This window comes from Crocodylus siamensis, chromosome 13, assembly GCF_052110815.1.
Source record: "Crocodylus siamensis isolate JL-2025a chromosome 13, ASM5211081v1, whole genome shotgun sequence".
NCBI classification, from domain to species: domain Eukaryota; kingdom Metazoa; phylum Chordata; order Crocodylia; family Crocodylidae; genus Crocodylus; species Crocodylus siamensis.
The window spans coordinates 34,213,550-34,236,934 of NC_143407.1; the positions used below are offsets into that span (position 1 = coordinate 34,213,550).

The window sequence follows — 23,385 nt, forward strand, 5'->3', positions numbered from 1 at the left end:
AGTTACCTGAAAAACCAAATAAAACCTGAAGAAGCATAATGAATTTTAGCTAATGCCCTGTTTTCTAATGTTTTTACATCCATTTTTTATCATCGCTCTCCTTGGTAGATTGGTCTAGTACATGCAATACTTTTTTTTCCCTCCTGCACTGTCTACAATAGGCATCGCTGCACTGTTTTCAGGGCGAGGTAATGTTAACCCTTTTAGCACTGTGTAACGCTAAAAGAAATTTTAAGTATGCTTTCAGATCATTAAAAAAAAAAAAATCACGACCAGTAAGAAATGAATTTCTCACCTACTGATGCACTTGCATCTTTAAAGAACAGGCTTTGGTAATCCAGTAGATACAGCTTGGAGGGGCAGGGAGAGGCCTGAATACCAGGGGGCTATGCCATTATGGTCTTGCATGACAAGGTGGAGTGAAATGTTAACACAGTGGTCTCCAACCTTTTTATAGTGAAGGTCGCTTTTTGGCACCCCAGGATGTACTGTGCGGCCCCCACCCCCCAACCTCGCAGACAAGCCACCCAGTTTTGACTCCACTAGCTCAGCCGAGCCGCATGCATCCTGCCGCTCCCCATCGTGCAACCTCTGACCGACTGAGATCGACTGCCAGAGGCTCCACAATCAACCAGTCAATCGAGATCGACCGGTTGGTGACCATTGTGTTAACACAATTAAAGTTTTGTCTGACTTTTCATGGACTCAGTGTTTTCCCTTGGATTCCTTCTCTTCCCTTTGCTCCTGGTGGACTTTGGAAGTACTCAGCAGTGCAGTAGCTGTAGGTGAATGCCGAGACCTCAAGGCTTTTCTTAATCACAAGTTTTGTTGCTTTCGGTTAAATTGGGAATCTTTTTTTGTACTTGACATGTTTGGTAAAGGAGGTCTGAATAACGTGCGTGTCCAAACTGGCTGTCCAGAGGGGATTAAAAAAACATGTCCTGGAGTCTGGAATTTTAAACAAGGCAGTGTCGAGAGCGCATTGTCTGTACAGTGGTCAGTGCTCTCTTTACTATTGTGTCAGCAAACTCTAATTGCTATTGTTAACTGCTTATGAATAGCCAGTGGGAAAAGTGAGAGGAAATTATGGACTAAATCTCTTAAACTCCTTAGACAATACTTCAGAGGCCTGTCCTACAAGGTGTTTATATAAGCCCAGCTTGGCAGCCTTGAAAATTGTGGTCTGCGTTTTCCAAAGTGACTAGTGATTGTTGTCAGGGTCTTGGTTTTTAGTTGCACAGCTTTGGAGAGCTTAGAGGTATAATTTCTAGTGCTGAGCATCTGCAGTCTAAAAATTAGGCACCTTCAGATTTATCCTAAGATATTCACAATGGCTAGTTACTTTTGAAAATGCAGCCATTGTGTATGTTCTTAGTTCAGTCTCCCCCAAATATACTTTACTACTACAAATAAAAATTAACTGAAGGAAAAAAAAATAAAAGTAATTTCAATCAAGAGACAACCAAACTTTTTGTAGATAATTTTAGAGAAGACTTTTATGGGGGGGAGGGGGGAAACTAGAACCCCATTGAAATCTTTAAGGTGTATAAATGACATAAGGCATGTACTTGTGTATATAAAAATGTATGCCCTACAATGTAGTTCAGAGAAGCATGTGTTCTGAATTAAAGAACTATATTTATGTTATAATTAGCCTGCAAGACACAAATGTGTGGCTCCAGTTATTCAGAATAAAGATGTACTGTGCTATTTGAATTTGCATATTTTCAGCTCCCATTATTTTTTTTTTTTATAGCGCATATGTAGTAAAATAAATAGTACATGTTTTAGCAGTAAATCATATATGGTGCTTGCCTTGTATATACTTTACTATAGCTGAATTAAGGCACTGTGTTAATTTTTTTCAGCACCAGTGCAGTGTTTGAAAATTTGTCCCTCATTTTCAACACAGTTGTAATCCAGGACGTTGCTTTTGGAGTGGGCATAGAGTAGACAAAATCTAACCAACAAGAGGCATATTGGTGGGTTTTACAGCTCCGTAGCTTTTAAAACAGTCCAGCAATAACATCACATGAACACCTGCAGTTGCTAAGACGGTCCTGTCAGTTGAAATACATGAGTTAATAAATATATTTAATATCAATATTTTCAGTTTGCATGGTGAAGAAAATACTGTATGTATCAGTCATTGGCACAATATTTTGTGCTCTGAAGTTGCCAGGCAAGAATTTTGAGGCTGTTTGATTTTTGTAGCCTGCAATTCACAATGAGATCTATTCAGACATAGATTCAAAGCCACCATGTCTACTTTCTTGAGTATGATCACATTTATGCACTTAGAGTAAGCTGTTCTTTTTTACCATGGATTAAAGCTAACTGTGAATCAAAGCCAATGGTCTTAAAGGTCACCTTCTGTAGCGTAGCTATAAAAAGTTCTAATTTGCGTTGATGGACACCAGTGATTATCAGAGTGTCAAAATTAGTTTAGTTATTATCCATTGTAAATTGGTTAAACTTTATCGTATGCGTCCTTTACAGTGGGTTTTTTCAAATCTGGCTATATTTATACCCTTATTCATACCAGTATCATCTGCTCTTTGTCTATGATGCTAGCCAGTGGTGTTTACCCCAGCCCTAAGGAAATATCCTTGTATGACATGGTAGCGAATAAGAGAAATGGCTCTTTCTAAATCCAGTACTGTTTTGTTGATTTGGCTCAGGGCTTGTTCCTGCAATAGCTTACTGATGGACATAGACTTGGGGCAAAAATTACATATAAACTGGTATAAACAATCAGAAGCTGGTTCACATCTGTAACACAACAGAAGTTTAGTGCACATAAACCACTTTCAAAATGGCCAAAACCTGTTTAAGATAAACCTGGATGGATGTAGTATCTGACTTCACTGATTTAGGTTATATTGGTTTATTGAACTTCTGTCCCAGATCTCCTCCAGACTCAAGTTAACTCACAGTCCCCCAGCATCCCAGGATGCTTTGCACCTCCCCCACAACCCAACCCCGCCCCGCCCCTCCCTTGCAGGGTGGGCAGCCTGGCCTTGGCCCAAGCTGCCTGCTCCAGCTGATCAGGGTGGTGTGCTCTAGCGCCTCCTGGCTTCTGGCCTGGGCCACTACAGGCATCAAAAGTAAATGTCTGTTCACTTGCTTATCAGGTCAATCTACACAGTTTAGACTAACCTGTGAAAATTGAGCCAATTCAGCCTCAGGCTTTTTGACTGTCTGTACTTGGCCACAGTGTTCACAACTTTGGACTGTATGACCTATTAAAAATGGATGAATGATACAACTACTAAGGCAGTATGCATAAGGGTTGGTCTCAATGTTCTACAGAGATTTGAATCAGGATATTACAAAGAGTAGTATAATACTGGGACATCCTCTCTCTGAGGGCTTCAGAGCTCTGGCTGGGGGAGGTTGGCACACCCATCCTGTATTTTAAAAGGAGCTGGCCGTGAACACCGCGTGCCCTCGGAGGCTGGGGGGGGGCACGGCGACCGCCAGCAGGCAGCAGTGATGGCAGCAGCAACCAGGGAGCTCCTGCAGGCAGCCGCAATGCTGTCGGTGGTGGGGGCAGGTCAGACGGGGAGCTCTTGCAGGCGGCCACAGCAGTGTTGGTGGTATGGGGAGGTGGTGAGTGCCAACTGGTGGCTGGTGACCACCTGCAGACACTACCGGCAGTGGGGTGGCGGCCGGCGACCGCCCACAGGCACCATCTGCGGCGTCAGCAGTGCTTTTGGCAAGGGGTGCACTGCCAAGCTAAGCAGGTGTACATGCACCCACGTTCACCCCCTATGCATCGCCAGTGGAGCTGGCAATAAAGCCCATTGACTTGGTCCCTTTCTATAGAAGTTTCTTCAGGGTGCCCATCTGTATGCTCTTTATTAAGAACAAAGAATAAAAGATTAAGGTCTAATAATACCACTTCTGAGCAATTTTCTACCATCCATTCATGAGCTGGATGTTCTCTCACATATGCACAATTTCTTGAGTTTATCTATCTTTTGAGGTGCCCTGAAGAAGCAGGTCAAGTGCTCAGGGTTGTTCCCTAAGAGCCCTGAAATCTAGCTGAATCAAGCAGGGTAAAGATAGACACCTGCATGTCTTGATGCCATAGAAATCAAAAAATTAACACTACTTGCTTTAGTTTGCATGCGCTTTAATCACTTGTTATCCATAAGCAGGAAGAAGTCTTGGTAGATAGGACATTGGGCTGGTACTCAGGAGACGCCAGTTCATTTAATGGCTCAGCTATTGATCTCCTGTGTGAGGTTGCTGAAGATGATCAGCCCTTGGCCTTAGCTTCTCATCTGCAAATTGAAGGATACTTCTCCTTCGTAGGGGAATTGTGCAGACAGAATCTGTTAAAGAGTGTGGAGTTGGATATTGTTGTGAGCAGGCCCACATGCTTCCTCAGGTAGAGAGATGAGCACATCTTTCAGCGTTGTTTTTTCAGGGTCTGCCAAAACAGATGAATGTCACTGCATCAGTATAAATGGTGAGTATTTTTGAAGCTATGTTGACAATCAGATTGAGATGCTCACTTCTTTTAAAATAATGTTTTTGAACAACAAGAAAACAGGCTACGTGAGATGCGCGTATGCTGTAGCACTGCATAGAGACTCGGTACAACCACTAGTCATCTGTAGAATTGAAGGAGATGGGCAATATCTGCGCTCTCAAAATTCAATTTGATTTCTAGAGCAAAGATGTTTGAATATGTTCTGGATAAGGATTTGCATTATTGAATGCTCCTTTCAACTGTACATCCAGCCGTCTTGTGGTTTACCCTTCAGGAACCAGTATTTACTCAACAGTCATGTTTGTTTTTTCCTTTACTCAAGTACGTTTTGGAGGATTGATAACCAAGGTGCAGGATGCTCTAAGACGACCCGTTTCATTTGCTCAGAGAGGAAAGTTAGGTTGCCCTCTGCCTGCATTTTTTTCCCTTTGATCTTAAACTGTAAACACAAAAAAGGCCTGAAAACAGCATTATCTCAGCATAGAGCAAATAAGCACAATGATAGCACTGGTGGGCTGATAGCCAGGGGCTGTGTAATCTTTTAGGCTGTTGGACTTTTGCTGTTTTGACTCACAAAGGGCTGTTATAACTGACCTCAGCAAGTGTAGGTAAATAGAGAGAGTGATAAAAACATACCACCTTGTGCTGCCGTAAGGGGGACCGGACGGCACTACTTTGTTTTTTTATGGTGAATGCAAAAATGTCAGCCTGACGTGAATGCAGAAAGTATGTTTAATGTGAAGTGTTATATATTGTATCCAAATAGCCAGTCATTTAAATATTAAATATCCCCACTCTCTCTTCTGCTATAACAGTGTAGTTATAATTACTAGGTCAGTCTTATGAAGAAAATATTTCTGGTAAAGGATCTGGCCTAGGGCAGTTTTGAAACAGTGGAGATTTGATTTAGCACTGTTAATCATTCACCAATGAACCTCATCAGCAGGTAAAATCCCTGCAATTTAAATTGAAGGATTTAGGTTTATCTTTTTAATTAGACTCTGAAGACAGAGGTGTAAAGCACAGCACGCTATAAATTGAGTTGCATTTTGTTGCCAATGCACAGTTACTGTTCAGACCAAAGAGACCGATGAGGTTCCTCATTCTGGGCCTGATTCTTTTGTTCTTACTCAGGAAGAGTTTAATCAATTGGATCACTTAGAAGAAAAGTTACTAAGTATGAATGCAGATGGCAAAAATGGGCCATGCACCGCTAATAAAATCAACTGGTGATGTCCACAGTTTTATTACTGTTTCTTCTATTCGTGCTGCCAAAGTCTTCCTTTAACTTCCTGGACAGGAAAATATTGTGTAGAGATCAGCACTTGCTAATTTTAATTTTATTTGGCCGTGGCTTTGTTGTCATTGTGTAGTTCCTTCCCCTTGCACCTTTTTCCTGGACAACCCCATTGAACGCATTGTAATTCAAATAATAGTGAATATTATTGTCCAACTTTTTGTGTAGCACTGATGCCAATGCCTCTGAACCTGAGGGCCTCTGGTAAAGCGAGTCATCGCCCAAGTGAATGGCAATCATGACATGAAATGGCTGTTGTGATGATGCTAACTAGGGTTTACTGTTGCTTCACTTCACTATAAAGGCAGAAGACAATTCAATACAACGTGTGGACACCTTTACCCATGCCAGTCTAGTTACTATTGCAAAACAAAGTTCATAATGTTGGTATGGAGATTGTTGGGAAAATATAACACTGAACAGTGCATTCGAATCTTAGTATATCGAGCATTATATTGCCCTGAAGGCACTGTGATTATTGAGTGTAGTCTCTTCTTTTGAAGAGAATGGGTGTAAGTACTGTATAAGCAATTAGTACACTATTAACTTTTAGAAGCCATGGAGTATGTAGGCTGGAGATGAACTATCCGTCATTTGAAAGAGTAGTGGTAAACAAGGTCAGGATCTATGCATGTGATCACTTGTGTAATCAGCCTTACCTCTTAACTATACCTTTTTTTTTTTAATCAACTCTCTTGAAAATAAGCAGGTTTTGAAGTGCAGCCCTAGCTTTCCTCCTGTTTTACTTCACATAGGGCTTGAATTTTTTAAAAATTTAATCCGATTAAAAAAATCCTTTAAATTTCAGTGAAAATTTGGAAATAGATTGAACCAGGAATGGTGGCACAAAAAGTATATGGACACTTGACTCCATCTTATTAGATAAAAATGGAAAAAAACAAAGTGTATGTTTGTATATAGCGGGGCGGGCAATTATTTTGGGTGGAGGGCCAGTTACTGAGTTTTGGCAAGCCATTGAGGGCCATATGACAGGCAGCCAGGGGCAGATAAATATTACTTTTCTAAATTTTTTAGGGGCCCCGCAGGCCAGATGGAATGGCCTGGCCCCCGCATCTGGCCCCTGGGCCACATTTTGCCCACCCCTGGTATATGGCATCTTTGGAGCATGTAGCCTTCATAATTTCCTCTGATTTTTCAGTCTTTACCCATGTAAAATTATTCTCTGATCTCTACGTTCCTGGCATCTGATGTCTGTAGGCTTGCTAGCAAATCATGTATTATGATAAAACTCCATAAACAAAACTTTCAGACTTCCCCATGGTATTTGTGAGCATGTAAGCAGTGATATGCTTTAATTTTCAGGAGATTGTACAGTCATAGTGTATGAAACACAGAGCAGAAGAATGGGAAACATGAGAAAAGTGGCAAAAAACAGAACAAAGTGAAAGGAGACGGCAGATTTACGACATAAGAATTAAGAGAATGAAGAAAGAAAAAAATGAATAGTTGCAAAGATGAAAAAAAGTTGCAAGAAGAAATAATGAAGGAAAGAATAGTTGGCATTAGTGAAGATAGAAAGTGGGGGATCTGTTGCATAATGTGTGTTTGTTGAGAGGGTTTGGGGGTTTTTTTTCATTGCTTATTTGTTAGGGAATGCTGCTCAGACTTTTGTACTTCCATTCCTTGAAAACACTGGATGATTTCCTCCCAGGGCCTGTTAAAGTTTACCAGAATATTTGAAAGATTGTTTAATTGTCTCTATTGGGAAAATAGTCAGCAGGCACTTGACTATAAACCAAGAGGAGATCTAGCTGTTCTATAAAGTGACTGATTGCTAAATGAATACATGTTACTACAAGCCATTAACTAGAGCAGAAATAATTGCACAAGAGCCAACTTCATTCTCAAAGTTTGATTTACAACTGCACAGGCCAAGAAATGCAAAGAATCCAATGACCATGGAAGTCCTGTACTCCTTTATGAACCAGAAGGAAGGGGATTGTTCTAGTGAGATACTAAATGCCTACAGCATTGCTTCAGGGACTTCGTGCTAAGAAGAGACAATGCTGATGAAGTCCAGATAGCAATGTAATCCTTCCGAGGACGTATTCCAAGAGAAATGATGAAGCATTCTGACCGTCTTAAACTAGTGGTTTTCTAGAGCGTGGGCAAACTAGCTATTCTGTAAAACCAGTAGGAGGATTTCCAAGTACTTGCTTGCATGGAGAAAGAGGTGGAATAGTAGGATTCCTTGGCGACTCTGGAGAGTTGTCGGCCCAATTTGCAGAGCTCTTATGTTGTGGTTGGGCTGTGCTGTTTTAAACCGTCGGGAAATCAGACGAGCATATATTTGCATAAGTACTCTGTCTCCACTGAAGTCTTCTAGGATTTGCCCATAGTAGCTACCAGCACCCATACCCAGACTCCTGGCGGCTTTGGATGAACTTTTAGTATCGGGCCACCCATTGTGAGAGAGAATGATGATGATAATAAAAAAATTACCATTTTCAGGCTCCCCTTGTGTCTGGGCCCTGCGTGGCCGCCTGGTTCACTCATGCCTGTGTCCAGCCCTGTTCCTTTAGTTTCAAAGGTTTATGTATTACTGACCAGGAGAGGGGCCTCTTTCTGTATTCCTGGAGCGCCAAGCGATCTCACTGGGAGCTTGGGATGTGTAAAGAATACTAAATTGTTTCCGAAGTGATTTAGATGCCCAGGCAAAACTAGACTGGGAAACCAGAGCATTTAATCCAGGGGAAACCCTGACATCTGTTCCAGAGAACATTTAATCATATAGCTTATACATTAAGTTTAAAAAAACAAAAATTGCATGCCTGAAGGCTCCCTGAACTAGCCAAAACACGAGATATGTAACTTCCATTTTGTGAAGCAGGTGACCAAAGTTGGAAAAAAACTTAGAAATGAAGGTGTGAATGTTAAATCTGAAGTTGACCTTGAGTCGCAAGGTAAAATTTGAACTGTGAAAGGTCTACTTTATTAACATAACTCCATAAACATTATGGAGCCCCGATTGAGCTCCAGTATCCAAACATTACATCATAATTACCAACAAATGCAGAAATATGTTATAAATACATGGAATAAAAGTACTTTAACCTGAAGGACAGCAATAAATTGCAATAGCATAAACTTGCAAACCACTAATGGGCCACTGTGCAGCGTGTTTATACTAAGAGGAGGCAAGAACTCTGTGTAATGCACAGTAAGAGCGCGGCTGATAGCGGCCGGCTTGATGTGATCATTTAAACGTCTTTCATGGACACAAAGACCTGATCTTTGAAGTGATGGCTGATGAGATTACACTTGGTCCCAATAGCGTGCTGACCTTAAATTTAGTCTGCCCCTTTCCTATAAGCACCAGGAAAAAAGAAGGAAAAAGGAGCTAAGTGTTCACTGAAATTGCACACGTGGATTTATGCTCTTGCTGTGTGAAAATAAGGTATTTAGTTCACGCCCTCTGAAATTGCAAACATATCCTTACTTGAACTCCTCCAGCCTTTCACTTTGCTGCTGCTTACCTTCTGTATGGGAAAGCCCACCACGCTCACGCTGGGAGGAGATAAGTGCCATGAGGAAAACATCAATCAAGCATCCAGATAGTTTTCTCTCCTGAGAGTATGCTGTTTTGCACATATTTTCTTGAAATCTTTGGTCATTTCAGTCTTATTTGTCAGAAGCACTTCTTTGCTGACGGGGCTCTTAAAAAAACGCATTTCTTTTTTGCTTGGCCCTCTGTTTTCATTTCATCCAACTGCAGCCTTACTATGCATTATTTGTGGTTAAAGATAGGGGTCATTTGTGCTCTATTTTGAAGCGAACATTTAGGCCAGTGCTACAGCAATCTCTCTCCATTTTATTTAGGCCAGTGGTTCTCAATCAAGGCACCACTTGCTAGGCTCACGATGATCCCTCAGAAAATGCCAGCTCTTAGCAGTCATTTTTTGATCATGGCAAAATAATACAGCAATATTTTTTTTTCTATTGCAAAGAACACAGAAAGTTCCCAACTTTTTTAACAGTTTACATTGTCATTTCAAGTCATTTGGTGTATCTTGTGTGACTCGTGTTTGCGCGCCCGATGGTGTGTAGCATCCCACAGCACCCCTGAAAGGATCTCAAGGCCCCCCACGGTGCTGCAGCACCTGGGTTGAGGATCGCTGGTCGAGGCACACGTCACTTCAGTGATATTCAGCTTGTGATGAGAGATTACATTGATTACATTCCAGTTCCCAATCCCAAATTGGCATGACTGAGGGTTTGGGCCTTATTCTGAATTTTTTGGGGTTTTTTTAGAATGTAAACAGAAGTGATGATGCATCCTGAACACTAATAATAGTACAAACATGTACATACTTCTCTCGTGAGGTTCAATCCAGTGAGGTTTTTTCCTGCTATGTCATCTCCGTAGAAATGTTGTCTTATGCTCTTTCCCAAATTAAACCACATACAACACATTGCACATCATGTATGTGATAGAAGGCAGCGATGTAAAGAGGTTTATGGTAAAATGTGTTAACATAAGCACCATGGAGGAAAGATTGAAGAGGTTTATGCGGTCATTAAGATAAGTTTTTTTTAGATGAGATTACAGAAGCTGTTAGTTCAGCGGAGATGCTTGTAGAGTTTGCTGGTAGGAATAGAAGAAGGGAAGGATTTTGCCCCATGAAATTGCAGAGTAAGAGAGAAGTGCATAGCAGGTGAGAGAGGCAATGCCCAAGAGAGGCCAGAGCAAATGCAGCAAGTGTTATAGCAGCAGTAAAGGGAAATGTTGCTCTAAGTCAGGGGTGGGCAAAATGTGGCCCGCGGGCTGGATGCAGCCCACCAGGCTGTTCTAAAAATTTAGAAAATTGATAGTTGTTTGCCCCTGGCTGCCTGTCATGTGGCCCTTGATGGCTTGCCAGAACTCAGTAAAGGGCCCTCCGCTCAAAATAATTGCCCATTCCTGCTCTAAGCCCATTGGAGGTATCTTTGGTTGGGGGGGAAGGTGCTGGGCATAGGAAAGCAGGATCAACAGTCTCTGCATAGGAAAATAGGGCTTTGGAGAGGCCAGAGATGGTGAAAAAGAGCACATAAAGCTTTAAGTACTTTTTAATGTGGGTGCCGCTTGTTTTGCAGTTGAGTATGTCGGCTCTTGGACTTGATTCTGATACAGGGGAATTGCTTCTCTGAACAGGCCGATATTGAAATGCTTATTAATTCTTTTCTTTTTTTCCGGCTTCATGCTGGTGGGGTTTTTTGTTTTTGCTTTTATTCTTCCTTTTTGAGCCCTTAATCCATTCTGAGCCATTTGAAAAGGTGAAACTCTTTGTAGGCAAACGAGGGGCTTGAAACTGCTCGTGGAACGACTTTATACCAGTATTACTTGCATCACCAAAAGTGCTAAACCTGTCAGATTTCTGGGAGGCTGTTTTAACTTTGTCATTAGCAGATCATTTGGACGTGTCACCATAATTGAAAAGAGCAGGTGTGTAATGGTGTTTTTTTGGTTTATCTGTGTAATGTTGATGAAGCATTTTGTGTAGTGACAGTCTGTCAGCCAAATATCTTGTCACAAGTCACAAGACTTAAATCCCTTTATCTCGGAGGCTTCAGGGCTCAGTTGGAAACTTCCACTTTGATGAAGACTTGATGCTTTTGTCTGGAATATTTGGAGTGCATTTCTGGAATATTTTTCAAGATTGTATCAGTGTTTACTACAATTGGAGTACCTAGCGTATTGTAAAACTGGCATCAGTGAAAACTCAGAGAGTTTTATTTAGCTTATGTTGTTTAATGATATAATGAAAACTAATCCTTCTCCTCTATGTGTTTTGCCATGTTAAATCCCACTTATGTATATACTTCTTTTTAACCAACTTTTACCTTTTTAAAAATATTTGTCTTAGAATTGTTTTAGGACTTTCTTTGGTAAATCATTTTAAACTAGACAACTGTTTTCCTTGAGTTGTCTGCCAATATTGTGTTGGACACACAGTATAATCTCCTTTTTAAAGCAGTCTTTAAGGAGCAGGGATTTGTTTTCCATCAAGGTGTTATGTAAAGCATGCTTAGAAATGAATTTAATCTTCTGGGGGCTTTCTTTGTGAGATCCATACAAAAAGTAAAATGATCCCGATGTATTTAACAAAATATATTTTCTTTTGTCTCAATTCTAGATGATATTTAGGGAAAAGTTCAAACGGAGCAAGTAGGCTAATGTGCATTTAAAAAAAAAAAAGAATTGAGCCAGTCTGATTGGAGCTTTCTCTTTTAATTAATCAATTAATTAATTAATTTCAGCAGTTTTAAGGGATCCCTTGTGGGTGCGTAAGGGAATTGTATGTGTGCAATTTATTTATTCATTATAGTCTGACTATAGGTGGTGTTTTTCATCTTAAGATATAAAAGTGCTTTACTAGGAAACATGCTCTCCCCTCTATGGGTTAAGAGAAGCATTTGCCTTTGGTGGGCAAACTGAGACAGTATCAGAGACCAGCATTTTTCAGAAGTAGCCACTGATTTGGGCGTCCACAACTTTTGGGGGTCCAATTTGCGTTTGCTTGAGCCTGACTTTCATAAGTGCTGTGCATTTGCAGCTGCCATGTACTTCAGCTGGAGTCATGGGTGCTGGCTGCTCTGTATCTACGGCCCAGTATTTTTCAAATTGGGCATCCAAAAAACAAGAGATCTCTTTTGAAAAGTTTGGCGGTAGCATTTAAATAACTAGTCAATGCTTATGCATTTAGATCCAGAGCCAAAGAGTAAACTCTTGAATCCTAACTCTTAGTTCTCCCTTGTAACCACGAGACCACATCAAAATGGTTGGCATGAATAGACAGTTTTTGTTGGTAATTATTTACCTCTTATTTTTCATGTTTCCTGAGAATGAAAATGAGCAAGTAAATAATGTGTTCATTGCGTGCTGCTAAGCATATAGTTGTAATAGTTTCCTGAATCTTTTCTCTTTTGGAACCAAATTCAATTAAGAAATTGCAGTAGGCTCCTGTGGCTTTGTGTGGGATTCTGCATGGCAATTTTTTTATTGGGTTGGGACCTTACTTAAGAGAGAACTTTCAAAATACTATCAATAATACTCTTTACTGCTTCAAGTAATACACATGGTATGGAATGGTACTGAAACAATATTAAAGCTGTAGCAAAGGTCTTTGACTTGGCTTCATCACAAATATGTAACCAAAACCATTGCTCCTAACTTAAATTGAGTTTGCATTTAATTAATTTCTTCAGCTATAACATGATAATTCACTTGCTGTCAGAGCTGTGTGAAACAGTGCCTACATTTCCATTTAATTTTCCCTTTCTCCAGGTACAAGACATATCTTTCAGCCATGACTGTCGTTGGGTAGTGGTCAGCACTCTTCGTGGCACTTCCCATGTTTTCCCAATCAATCCGTATGGTGGACAGCCTTGTGTTCGGACACACATGTCTCCCCGGGTGGTAAACCGCATGAGCCGCTTCCAAAAGAGCGCAGGGTTGGAGGAAATTGAGCAGGAGCTGACGTCTAAGCAAGGAGGTCGCTGTAGTCCTGTCCCAGGCCTGTCAAGCAGCCCATCTGGATCGCCTCTCCATGGTAAATTCCATTTTTCTTCTATATTGTCAGGACAGTCTATTCCCTTGAATCACTGAGGCACAGATCCTGAGATCTGTTTAAGCACAAACCCCCTATTTACATGCCTACGTCAACAGGAGTCAGATGCCTACATGTTTTTGAGAATCTCAGCCTAAGCGCCTTCTGGAGTCTCCCATGCACAGTGGTTGTCAGTAGATTTGGTGGGGCGGAAATGAATTTGTTACAGATTTTGCCAAATTTGCATTCAGATAAATCTATATTTGCACATGTTGCTATTAAGTGCCGTGAGGATGCACATATAGCATATGTAACTTATATTAAAGTATAACTTTGGAGGGTGCATCTAGATGGGCAGCTTACAAATACTTAAGGTTGATCATTCCCTCATTCAGGAATTTACTGAAATTCTCGAACAGAGATATTTTAATAGTCTCTGTGATTAAATAAAAAAGTTTAAGAGGTCCAGTTGTAGATTTTTTTGCGGCTCTCACCAGGTCAGTAATCTGGTCTACATTTCAAATGCAGTTATCTAAAATCTTACTGCTCCTCTGCCAGTATGGTCATGGAGCACATCTGGATATGCAGACGATAAATATTTATTGTTTGAGGGGAGAACATGAAAGCCAAGCAAAATGATCCTGACAGAACAATGCAATTAGTTTTTTTTTTCCTCTTCAAGTTTTTTGTTTTTTCCTTTAAATGTTGCTGTTAATCCTTGAGGCTAGGGACAGAAATTACACATTAAACTGGTATAAATGATCGGAAATGGGTTGAAATCTGTAACGCCACAGTTCAGCGCACATAAACCGCTTTCAAAATGGTCGAAACTGGTTTAAGATAAACCTGGATGGATGTTATCAGACTTTACTGATCTAGGTTAAATCAGTATATTCTGTCCCAGATCCCCTCCAGATTCCAGTTAACTCACAGTCCCCCAGCATCCCAGGATGCTGTGCATCTCCCCCACAAGCCCCGCCTCACAGGGTGGGCGGGCTGGCCTGCCTGCTCCAGCTGAGCAGGGAGATGTGCTCTAGCGCTCCCTGGCTTCTGACCTGGGCCACTGCAAGCATGCGGCTGCATTTCTGGAATCAAAAATTAACATTTACTTGCCTGTTGGTTCAATCTATGCAGTCTAGGCTACCCTGCAAAGATTGAATTGATTCTGGAGCTTTTTGACTGTCTGTACTTAGCCTGACTGTCCAAAAAAGGAAGCATTCAAGACCTGGTTCTGTAGCAATGCTCTGGGGGCAGCAGTATTCTCTCTGTGCTGCCATGTGCTGTTTCAACGCGGTAAGATGAAGACCAACCTTTCAGCAGCAAAAGTGTCTCTCCTGCCTTCCTCAGACGTATCCAGAGGCTTTTGAGGGCCCGAAACCACGCAGAAAATAGAGTCCGCTCCCATGAAGATCAGAACTTTTTTGAGGGACAGCCTGAGTGGTCTCCAGAGTCCCGTTTGCCTCAGTTTCTTCTTTTATGCTCTGTGTTGTGGGCTTCAAACACGTCTGTCTTTTTGCCCTTCCTTTCGACAGTGAAGTTTGGTGTGCTTATAGTGTCCATGTAGAATAATTGTGGCTATATTCCTGCACCTCCTTTAACAGATGTAAAACCTCACATCTGTGGATCCGCAGGCAACAGCCTAGATCTTCCTTATGGTATCGGCAAGGGTGAGAGGTTAGGAGGGTACAGGCCCCTTTAGCCAAGACCGTTTTCAGGTCTAGCAAAGAACTGGTTCAGATATTCCCCATAAAACACTAGGAATGGAAGGGTACCATACTGGCACTTGTGAAACTCCCTCCACCGGACCAGTCATCCTCCATGCCATCATGGCTAAAGTTCTCTGGGTTCTTGAATGAGACATTTTCACTATCTGTTGTTTTAAGAGGATCACTATTCCCTCCAATTTTAAGAGCTCTATTTCCCCCTTTTGGTTTCACTGATGCGGTGGGATTTATTCATCAAAAACCTTTAACTGCACGGACAGTATTTCCACTGGAGCTTCTCTGGAACATCTATAATGTTCCTGGAGCAGTCCAGAGGCAGCCAGAAAAGTCTGCAGCTTCTTATTCTTCCTAGATATATTTGTACCTACATTTTTGTAGCCTGGCCCTCCCATTTTGATACAGGAATTCAGTGTGACATGCTTGAAGTCGACACCAGATAGCTGTAAACAATTATTCTAACACATACAGTCATTTTTAACTATTGACATCATATAGGGAACAGGAAGGAATTATCAACTTATGTATCTTTCATCCATCTGAATCTGTTTTTTGTCAAGAGGAATTACAGTAAGTTGTCGCCTTAGCAGGATTTCTAAACACATTTGAAGTTTTAAATAGATTTAGCACTTGATATTCAAAAAAGAAACTAAGAGGTTTCATTTGGCTTTGATTAGCGTGTCCAGAGACTTCACTAATGGGCAGATTATCTGAACCAAGGAAAAATCATTTGCATTGTATGGTGGGATTTCCAAAGAAACTGGTGCTAAGGCTACAAACAGATGTTGTGTTTGTCCTGGGAGAAACGGTGTTATCCTGGGACAAAGTGCAGTCATTCAGTCCATGGGTGTTCTTTCAGGACAAGCCTTATAAAACAGGGACCGGCAGCCGTTTGCAACCCACAGGCTGCAACGGCCTAGCTCCAGTTCAGTGTGGGTCAGGTGTGAGCGCAGGCAGCTTCCTGCCACCAAGCTCCACAGGCTGGATTTGGCCCGCAGGCTATATCCTGCCAACCCCTGCTATGAAGGTTTCTGGACTAAGAAGTGCTAACAGTTCTTTCCAGGATGTCACAAAGTACATCTGAGCGGTTGTCCCAGGAGCACCTCATCAAATCGATGGTCGAAAAGCAGCAACGCGTCAGCTGCCCACTAAAAACCCTGACTGGAAGGTCAGTGGTTTCTGTTCCAGGATAAGCACAGTCAGAACTTGTCCTGAGACAACAGACGTGGACATCTGAATGGTCCCCAGGCTAAGGTTGTCAAAAGTGGTTAATAGGTTTGGGGGCATTTTTGTGCATCTATCTTGAGATACCCGTCCAAGGTCTGATTTTGGGGGATCTCCGTGCATGGGATGATCAGCACTGTTTGTCAGTCGGGCCTATTTATGGGACCTTCACTTGGGCACTGAAAATGAGGGGGACTCACATCTCTATTTGTCTCGAAAGCAGTTGGCTGGGTTGCTTTAAGCAACTATCCATCTCCGTTTCCTAACAGTGGACAGAAACCTTACATTATGCCTTCACTGAAGTTATGCGCAGACATCCAGAGCCTCTGGTACCCAATATGAAAGTATTCTTTGAAAGTACTAAGCTGAGCTGTATTGAATTACTTTAAAAACTTAGGTAAGCACTTAGGTGAGATGTACAAGTGTAGAAGAGAAGTCTTTCTCATCGCAACTGTGTTATCAGTACAGTTACTTACGTCAAGCCAGTCTCTCGGCAGAGGGGTAGCAAGGTGTACAGATGCACAGAGATCTCCCTTCGAAACCCAAGTTCAGCTTTTCATTTGTGAAGCCAGGTAGGGATTTGGAAAGTGGGAAAAGCAGGATGAAAGTTGTCTCGGGGCTCGTAGATCAGCCGCCCAAGTCGGAAGTTTGAGGAAAGCGGCATGACAATTTGAAAAAATAGTCATTAGGTGTGTTGCATCGCACTTGTGTTGGGTATCCAGGTTGTAGCCGTATTGGTCTAGAGGCAAAAGGAATCAGAACTCATGGTAGAGGTGATCTCTTTTGTTAGACCAACTAGATGCTTGCAACAAAAAAAAATTATTTCCGAAAGCTTGCAAATGTTATATTATTTTTTGCAAAAATCCACTTGGTCTAATAAAAGTTATTCTCTCTACCATGAGTTCTTATTCCTTTTACATCATGCTTGTAATGTGTACAGAAGGCAGCAGGGATACCTTTGTTACTGAACAGTTGTTTGCCTTACTGTGCTGGATTAGCATGTCTTGCTTGAGAAGTATAAGTAGGAGGCACAGAAAAAATGCTGCAGGCTTTTGCAGGAAACATCCTATTCCTTAAGCTTTAAACTTCCTTATTCTGCTCTGTCTCCACCTGCCAGCTCCCATCCCTCCAGTCTCTTGTGTCCCAGCTAACAAGGATTAGTGTGGGAGTACATAGTCACTGTAGGATGTTAGGGGTATAATACAAACCAAGCTGGACTGGTGTCTTTTATATTTGTGAGTAGTACTTTCCTGCGAGTCAGAATAGGATACCAAGTTTTAGACCAGAAATAAATGGACTTGATCTGCTTTTTAAAATTGTATCTAGAATAAAAACAAGATCTTTTCATTTCGAAGTTATAGGAGATAGGGAATCATTGTGCCCTCCTAGGAGCTGTCATTTACTACTATTTTACAGTTAGATAAGGATGTGGGGGGGTTTAATTGAAAAAGGCCAGGCTCTTGGTCAGTGTTATCTGCCTTGTTTTGTTTTTTTAAAACCTTTTATCTTTTACTTGGGGAAGAAAAAAATTAATTGATGTTTCACGATGACTTTCAGTGCGAGGATTTAGTGCACATGTGTGGCAGCTGAATTAACCAGAGACTCTGACTATTTTAATCCATAAACCAAGATGTATTTTACCAAGGATGGTAACAGTTCCTTGTTTATAGTGTAATATGAAGTAGGTATTTTCTCTGTAGGAGTAATTTCTGTCTGATGCCTAGACTATGGGTTAGTGATCGGGGTAAAAGAGTAGTTTGGGTTGTGTTCCCACTTTTACTTCTCACTTTCTGTGTAACCATGAGAAAATTTTATTTAAGGGCCTTGTACAGCAGCTTTCCCCACCTGTAAAATGGCAATAACAATTTCTCTGTCATGCGTGTTGGGTTTAATTAATTTGTGTGTGCGATTAATGAATCCTTGAGATCCTCTACTGAAAATTGCTTGTTAGGTTCAAAATAGTGTCACTTAAATATAGCTGTACTTCGGCAGAGATAGGAACCAACACTGGAGTTACTGCTTGAGTTTAATATAAGGGTAGGCAGAAGTTGTGGGAAGTTATTAAATGTTTCTTCTTTTATATTAGTATTTAAGATTACCATTATTTTACTATTATTTATATTAGTCTTGAAGGTGAGATGTTTACTCTTCTCCATGGGCAACTTATTAGATACAGCATCTGCAGGTGAAGAGAACACTAGTGGAGCTGCTCATCTTTAAGTGATTCACCGACAGACATTTTATGTGAATGAAAGATGAGACAAATTTTAGTACATTGGTTTTATTTTTAAGTTTCCTCAATTGTATAGTCTCAACATCCTGCTTGTGCTGTGATGGCATGCGCACAAGCGAGCTTTAAGCTTCAGAAACTTGCATGACAAATCAGTTTTTGCCCATTGCTGTTAATCCTCCTTTCAAATTGAAATGGTATTGATATAATCCTCTCCCTGAAGAATGGGGTTTTGTAACCAAAAAAGCGTGCGTGTTATCCTTTTTGGGACTAACAAAAGAATGACATCCCGTTCACATTAACTTGTGGTTAACGTTTTATGGGTGTAAATATTTTCTGAACACGGTCTTGGAGTTCCCCCCGCTTAGCTTGCTTTTTAACTTCCAGTATCAAAAGATGCTTTATGTCTCATAGCAAAACAATGTATTTACAGTTTATTCTGGGCAGTCTACACATTGTTTACAAAAAAATGTAAACCCTTATCAGGGTGGGATTCATCTCTAAATGAATCATGGTTTGGCGTTACTGTTGTTTTGCATGTGCTCTTTTAGCAGAATTAAGTAAAGGAAACTGTTAACTAACATTGATAACGAGATATTTCCTTTGCACCTTTTATAGCTAGCACAGATTTTGTTTGGGTCCTTTTGTCTGTTAATCCGCCCATGGTATATTTTTGTCATTCAGTAGGGTTGCCAGAGTGGTGTCACTGATATCAGAGTTAAATTGGTGTCCTTTTATGGGCTTTTACTATTACGGGACTATTGTGACGTGGGTTGAAAATGAGAGCAAAGTGTGGCCTTGTGCATCTTTCTCCCATGTGTAAAGGGGGCTGATATTGCTTACCTGTCTCGCGGGCATATCTTGTGGATTATGTTGTTCATTGGTGAGGGTCAGATTAGGTCCTTGATTACACACATGTGACTCAGATTAACTCCCATGACCGCTGTATATGAATGCCTGTGTGTATTTAGCTCTAAAATATTGATACTTCTCTTTGGAGGTGGGAAGCAAATGAAGCTGCTAATTAGTAGCAGTAGTATCATCATTATTATGATACTTTTATCATTATTATTATAATTATTATCATCATTACTATCATTATTGATGTTATTAAAATGTTGCAATATATTACAAAAACCATGATTGCACCACTCGCAATAAGTTATAGGCACAATTTGTCCTACATTCATTTTGTAGCTCCGAGTCTGAACACATCACAAATGTTAGCATAAAGTAACCACCCATTTGAACCTTGTACTGCACAGTTCCACCTACTTACAACAATCAATAATATGATGTTTCTTAAACTTGTCTTCTCTGTATCGTTTAATTCCGGATTGAAGTTTCTATGTGGGTTATGTCTTTTTTTTTTTTTTTTTTTTTTGCCAAGAAGTAACTCATACACAGAATGTTTCTGTTTTGAATTTTATGCCTCAGCTGAAATATAGTACATATATTTAGAGTTGAGGAAAAACAAGTCTTATGCATGGTAGTGTCTTTGGACTTGGAGTTGACTGTTTAGAAACATGTTGTGCAGTATAACCTAGTTTCCATTGCAAAGTCCAACTTATTTGTAAATCGGTAGCTTCTTCTTATGCTTTCTTTCTCTGCATGCTTGCCTTTTTTTTCTCTTCATTTCCAGCTGTTGCAATATGACTAAAACCTAAAAGCAAAATCCAGAAGTTTGGTAAACATACAAATCTTGGATGCTTTAAATATTTTCACGTCACTTATATTTCCCAGAGTGAAACTCCTTTTACTAGAAGAATTCTTATGGGAAAGCAGAGTTGAAAGGAGTGACATCATCAAGCCTTCCTGAAAAACAGATTGGTTTCCTTTAAGTAACACTCACTTAAGAAACCACCTATTTAGAGAGTGGCAGACAAAAATAGTTTCAAAGAAAATTAGCTGTAGAATATCGTAAAGCACTGGAGGGCAGTTCCTTTCCAAGTTTAATAGCTGGCACTATAAACAAGGGTTAAAAGCAACCTATTTTTGAAAGGTCCCTCTTTTGCCTGATTGCAAATTCTAGTCTTTATCTGACCTCCCGAGGTTTTCTAAATTCACATCTGTGCTACAGAAACCTGTGATGAGGATCTGATTCTTTGCCGCCTCGAAATGCCAATTCATTGCATTGGTGCAAACAAATCATTTTGCACCCATATTGGTCATAAAACCGTGTTCCTGTTTCAATTTGCTTTGGAATATATTACTTACTAAATGTGTTCCAAGTCATTTTGTTGTCGCACAACTATTCTTGATGCTGGGTGAGTCTGAAAGAAAGGCCTTTGCCGTTGAACTGAAATGGTTAATTCGACGCCCTCTAGAGGGCGATGTTTTCTCAACTTTCCCGGTGCCGGGAAGCCTGGCTGCTGCTCCGGGTTGCCTTGAGTAGCCTGCTAGCCGGTGCTGTTTCTATTTATCATCGTGTTTCCCTTGACTCTTTTTTGTGCTTTGCAGTTTTAATCACGTTATTGTTCCGACTCCTAACAGACGAGTTGCAAGGAAAAATAGATGCTCTGAGGATCATTAGTCAGCTTATAGTCCCCCTGTTTTATACTAATGAAATCTCAAAATAAAACTACCTTTTAAATAAGGTGTTCTTGGTTGGCTTATATTATTTATCATAAAATGCTTGCCAAATGTCATAAAAACAGGTCTTAATTCTTTCCCTATTCAAGCTGAGAGGATTTATAGTGCATTTGATGAACTGTTCATGTAAATCCTCTGAGAGTTCATTAGTTGGAGAATGAACGGATTCAAATACACCGTGATTCGATTAAGGTCAAGTTTCCCAGTTTTGAGCGCGTCTGCAGAGGCAGCAAGAAATGGTTTTACTTGTTCTTGCTTTACCGGTCTTGACGGTCTTGCATCACCTGTGGGAATGGCCTCCCTGCCCGCTGGAGTAGGCCATACCTTGCCATCTGGAACACCCTAGGTGTTATGCTTGACCTGCTGCCCATGAACTTTGTACCGCGTGCTGCGTATGGCACTGGATTGCAAATCTAGAGGGGACTGAGCAGAGGTGTGAAGAGTTAACTGCAAGCACTGGTTTGGGTATCGGCCAGCAGCCTACTGGTTACACATGAGCTGCATTTTTTTTAGCTGCTTGGATGGAGAATCACTGAAGTGTGGTGGGGTGGGTAGTATCTTTTAGATAGGTTCAACAATAAAAGGAAAAGAGCTGTTCCACCAAGCTGAGGAAGTGGAAGGCTGAGAGAAGACTGGCATTTCAGATAGCAAAGGGACAAGCAGGGGTGCAGGTGGAGAAATAAATGATTTTATCGGGGTGATTTGGCACACTTGTGAAGCGTGCGAGGGAGGAACTTCTGGAGAGAATATAGGCATGGATGGGGGAATGGGCTTGGATTTCAGAGAATAGGGCAAATATCCTTTGCTTGTACGTTTGAAAAGGAGCATGGCAGCCTTCTCAACAGATTAGACTATGGAAGAGATGGACTTCAGGAGGGAATTGTGGTTTTCAAGGCATGAAGTGACAAATGCATGACCGAGTCATTTAACACAGTGGGTGTCGAGTCGGTGGCTAAGAGAAGCTGTGGAAAGGAGCAAAGTTGGTGCCCAGGAGAGCTACGGAGGTGAAAAGCAGGCGCTGCAGAGCTAAGAGAAGTAAAAGTGGTAAAAACCTGTATTTACTGATATGATTACACATAGGGAAAGGGTACATTTCTGTCTAGCCACTTATCAGAGCAGAACAGCATTTTAAGAGAGAGAATTTATTGTCCTCTGTGTAACAAGTCACTGATCGGCGGCTCTGAAACAACATGTCCAGGTGGAAAGAGATGGTCAGTGAAGGGCAGAGAAGGCATCCAGAAGGGACATTAGACAGCAGTGATTTAGAAGCATGATTTTTTTTTTCTAAGTCTGATGAAGTTCCTCCTAGTTTGGCATCTGGAGTCAAGAAATAGGGAAAGGAGTGAAAGCAAGCGAGGAGTAAGAGGACCAGGATAATGTTTGGGCAGAATAGTGCAATAGGTAAAGGTCAGACCTTGCTTGGAGGTCAATAAGTAACTGGAGGGAGCTGTGGTCAGTAAAATGAAGTAGATTAATCAGCAAGTCGATACAAGTAGCCAGGGGAAGAGATGGTTCTTTCCACAAGAATGGGCAAACTGGATATAACGGATTATTTGTTGATAGTGCCGGCATCCCACCTATGATTTTGAGTATTTTGCTTTGTAAAGGGTGCAAATCCTAAGTTTATTAAATAATAGATCAAGGTGCATGCTTCTCCTGTATGGGGGCGTTTGTTGGGGATGTTTGTTAGCTATTGGAGCAAGAGATGGGGAGAAGCAAACTGGTACATGGTCCAGACGCTGCCTTCTTTGAAACCATCGACTTCTTCAGGCCCAGCCGCGGCCTCTGTTCTCGTGGCAATGGATTTCTCTGGGACACAGCTGGCGCCACGGTTGCTGGAGAATTCAGCAGCTCAGATGCATGGGCTGTGCCTTGCATCCAGCCTTGCATGTTCGATGACTCAGTGATTGATTATGCAGTAAGCGGGTGCTAGTCTTATTGCCTTGAGTTTGATTGTTACGCGAAGCATTTACATCAACTGTGCGTTTGGGGCAGTCGGCAATGCAGATGCTGCAGGGAAAGAAACAAAGCGTTAAGGCTGAAAATAAAATATACTCATATCTTTCAAAAGGTTTATCTTCACCCCGCTTAAACATGCTGATTTGGCTTTTTCTATTTGCTTAGTCTTTATGGGCTGTTAAAATCAGTTGCTTTTTTCCCATCTGAAGGAAATGCATCTTTGACACTTCTCATGACCTAAGTCATGATGCTGTCACAGAGCCAGAAAACATCCTTAACAGTCATGGGTAAAAATCAGAGCTGCTGAGGGTGTG

At 41.1% G+C, this 23,385-nt stretch overlaps 1 protein-coding gene across 4 annotated transcripts in view; it reads left to right on the forward strand.

Moving 5' to 3' along the window:
• BCAS3 (BCAS3 microtubule associated cell migration factor) overlaps positions 1–23,385 on the forward strand; it is a 457,217-nt gene that overhangs the window by 133,815 nt on the left and 300,017 nt on the right. For all 4 annotated transcript variants that reach the window (XM_090025357.1, XM_090025360.1, XM_090025358.1 and 1 more), the window contains exon 15: positions 13,084–13,348. In XM_090025357.1, the coding sequence (XP_089881483.1) occupies positions 13,084–13,348 (265 nt within the window). The remainder of the gene's footprint in view (positions 1–13,083; positions 13,349–23,385) is intronic.